Raw genomic sequence first — 3,552 nt, 5'->3', positions numbered from 1 at the left:
ACAAAAACTGCATCTCTGCCAGCCCCCTTTGTTATATCTCTTGCTTTGTCAGTTATACCCTCCACCTTTGCCCCTGGGTAGCATAATCTGATTCTTTTCTCCTTATTCACCCCACAGACTATTCTATCCATATGTCTTATCAAGGAATCATTTATAACTATAGCCTCCTTATCATTCACATCCTTCTTTGACCCTTTTGTTTTCCTTCTCTCCAATAGTTCCCCATCTGCAGAAGCCAAGGGCTAAAATTTGTTGCTCAACAGAATAGGCTCATTATAACTAAATTCATTACTTTTAGCCCTAACAGTATTCCTTCTAACTTCCTTAAAGTCATTGTTAGTTGATGTATCCCTTGCATGTAAAAGCTCAAGCTCCTCCTGAAATCCTGCTGCCACTTCCCACAATCTACACTTCTCTTTATCTGTTGCATCTACTTTAATCATGATTGCCTCCAACTTTTCTTCCAAACTACAAACTCTATATAAAATTTGCATATCTTCATTACTAGTTAACTTCATGTACTTCAATTAAAGTTAATATTTTCATTCTTGATCACCATTAAACAAAAATAAAATATAAAAAACACAAACTGGACCTAAACACCATGTAAAAAATATAAATTTCTTTTTACCATTATATTGTTTTCTTCAGAAAAATGAATTTGCAAAACTTTTTAAACATAAAAGGCTAAAAAATATGAAGAATTAAATTGTGGCAGAATGCTACAAGTTCTTCAAATACCTATAAAATTGAGGTTTCTTTTTTGTGAGTGTAAAACACTTAAAAACACCATTTCGATTTTCGATACCTCACTACTATAAAGGCTTGGTTTGGTCTGAAGTTTCATTCGGTGGTCATGTCCAGGGTCACTGATGAGGAGTGGAATTCTCCGAAACTAGTCTGGCCCACAGACACAACCCCAAGCTTTTAGTTGTTGTTAAACAAATGTTTAAACAACTCTGTTGAACTATGTATCAGCTGCTTAGTGTTGGCTAAAAATACGAAGAATTAAATTGTGGCAGAATGCTACAAGTTCTTCAAATACCTATAGAATGATAGGTTTCTTTTTTGTGAGTGTAAAACACTTAAAAACACATAAAAGTACTATTTTTTTCAAGGAATTTCTTTGAAGTTAATGCTTCATTTCATTAAATTTGTAAATCATTAACAATACTTACACGACTCAATGAGCTGACTTTTTGCTCCAAATAGAGAATCTTATCATCCCTTTCCTTGACCAACTCAAGAAGTCTATGATTTTCTTCTCTTGCTCGTTCCAGTAACTAAAAACAGTAGTACAAAATTACCAGAGATGTAAAAAAAGTATATAACTACAAGGCAACAATTTCTGCTCATCTGAATGTTTAAGCTCTATACTAATTAATTAAACTCTGTCTTAGAATTACATTGAATTTTAAACAGGTAACATTTTCCAACACTGAAAATGTATTTCCAATAGATACCTCTTCTCATATCTAGCTTTCCCAATTCAGTGCTGCCCTATGTAAACAAACTTTTTCACTCACCACTTACCTTGAGACTCCCACCTAATCTCACATGTTTCCATGTGATATTGCTGCATTTTTGCATGCATCAACCTTCCATTAATAGAAGTGTAACACTGCCTTCTAGCACTGTTGGCTACCTTGATACTGATTACTCAATAATTCCCTCAACATCATGTAAGAAAGTAAGATACGACAGACATGAGGAAGAAGAACGAGAAGTGTAAGTGGAGATGAGTCTTTATTGGAAATAATTTTCAATATTGGAAAATCTAGCTAGAATCCCACACTGAAGAGAGACCAGTAAAAACTTTTACATAGGTGACCCCCCCTTTAAGATGTGCACAAAGAGAACCCATGGAGAGTGTCACACTAACTCTTGAAACAATATAGGGCACATTAGTGGGAGCTAAGGATACACTCATCGCCTAGGAAGGAATGGAAGTGTCACAAGGTTGGGTTAAAGATACAAGCACAGTTCAAACCTTGCATCAGGTTTTAAGAAGTGCTATACGTGTAGTGTAGCTAGGGTGCATCAGACCATATATGATGGGTCCGCTCTTGTTCAAAACCAGGCAGCACTAGGAATTTGGATTCCAAGCTGCAGCAGGAAGAGACCCCACTTTCTTCATCTAAAGCCCAGTGAGTAAGAATGGGAAAGTAACATGCAACTAAGTGATGACTTATGTTGGCTGGTCCTGTACCAATCCTACACCAGACTACCCTGGAAGCTGACTTCCACATAGTGGTAGCATGGGGGAAAGCCAAGGAGAGGGGTGAACTGTACCACACTGAAAACTACCACCTTACTCCTTACTGAGTAGAAATGGTCACACTCAGAAAGCATCCTCTATGGTCCACCACCCTAGTAGTTAGGATTCCCAAGCTCCACTAAAAGAAAATAATGGGGAGTTGAAGCTCATTGGAGAGTCTGAAGAAGGGAATCACTGTAAAACAGTGCAATGCATGACCAAAAAAACTCAATTTTTATAAAAAGGCTAGCACTGAGGTTTTAAACTAAGCATGAAGGATGTCTGTTCCAGGGTAGGAGGAGAGTTCACACCATCTACATTGAAAGAACACCACCACCCTACTTTCAACTGAGTGGAATTGAGCTCATCCATGATCCACCACCCCAGTAGCTAGAAGCTGGTAAGTGGTACGGACTTTCATACTCAACACAAAGGGGAAGGCAATACAATGGGGAGTCTGGAGGAATGCAACACAAGAGAAAGTGCAATGAGTGACTATGAAACCCTATTTTTAGAAGCAGGCTGGACCTGATTTATTCATCCAGAATCAGGTGGATGGACAGCTGTCCTGACATTGTTTTACTCATGATAGTCCATGAGTTGATATGGAATAGAATTTAATTACAAAGCCTGTTGAGGGGAACAAATATTTTAGCTGTATGAAAAAAAAAAGGTCTTTATGATTCCTATTTTTTGTAAAGGACCATGGAAAGCATATGAAATACATTTTTATTTTTTTAATTAAAGCATTTAAAAGGAACATTTTTTCACCAACTTCATTTTCAACTGTGAACATGATGTTGGAGTGGACTGCATTTAAATGACAGAAAAACTATTGATAAAATCAATCTCCTTAAAGGCCATAAAAATGTTATCTGCATAATGGATCTCTAAGATTGTAGGATGGAGTAAAGTGAAATGGCAACTTCTTCAAGTTGGACCATAAACAAATTAGCTAAAATAAGTGAAAAAGGATTTCCATACTTAGACCATTGATTTGTCATAATAAAATAGAAATTTTCTTATGAGAAATGGAAAAGAGGAAAAAATTCTTTGATGATGGAAACATCTAACAAATAACAGGGATTTTAAAAACATTCCAGACCACAGTGAACTGCTTCTTCAAAAGGTATATGTGCAATTGTTTAAAATCAAAGCTAAGCATAAAAGCAGTTGGGTTAGAATCTTTTAGAAAGATTCAGGGTTTTTCAGGAAAGAAGAAGCTTCAGTGACATAAGGGACAAATGCCCAGGCCAGGAATCTTCTGAGTTACAAGCTTTATAAGCAGAACCTAT

General features: G+C 36.4%; 1 protein-coding gene across 1 annotated transcript in view; it reads right to left on the bottom strand.

The window, feature by feature from the left end:
- The window catches only part of LOC106457239 (PRKC apoptosis WT1 regulator protein-like), a 27,006-nt gene that overhangs the window by 3,326 nt on the left and 20,128 nt on the right, over positions 1-3,552 (bottom strand). Inside the window, exon 6 of the mRNA XM_022383076.1 lies at positions 1,179-1,283. Coding sequence (XP_022238784.1) covers positions 1,179-1,283 — 105 coding nt within the window. The remainder of the gene's footprint in view (positions 1-1,178; positions 1,284-3,552) is intronic.

The sequence above is a fragment of the Limulus polyphemus genome, unplaced genomic scaffold (assembly GCF_000517525.1).
Source record: "Limulus polyphemus unplaced genomic scaffold, Limulus_polyphemus-2.1.2 Scaffold306, whole genome shotgun sequence".
Taxonomy (NCBI): Eukaryota; Metazoa; Arthropoda; class Merostomata; order Xiphosura; family Limulidae; genus Limulus; species Limulus polyphemus.
The sequence above is the reverse complement of the archived record's forward strand: the minus strand, read 5'-3'. Positions and strand labels throughout refer to the sequence as shown.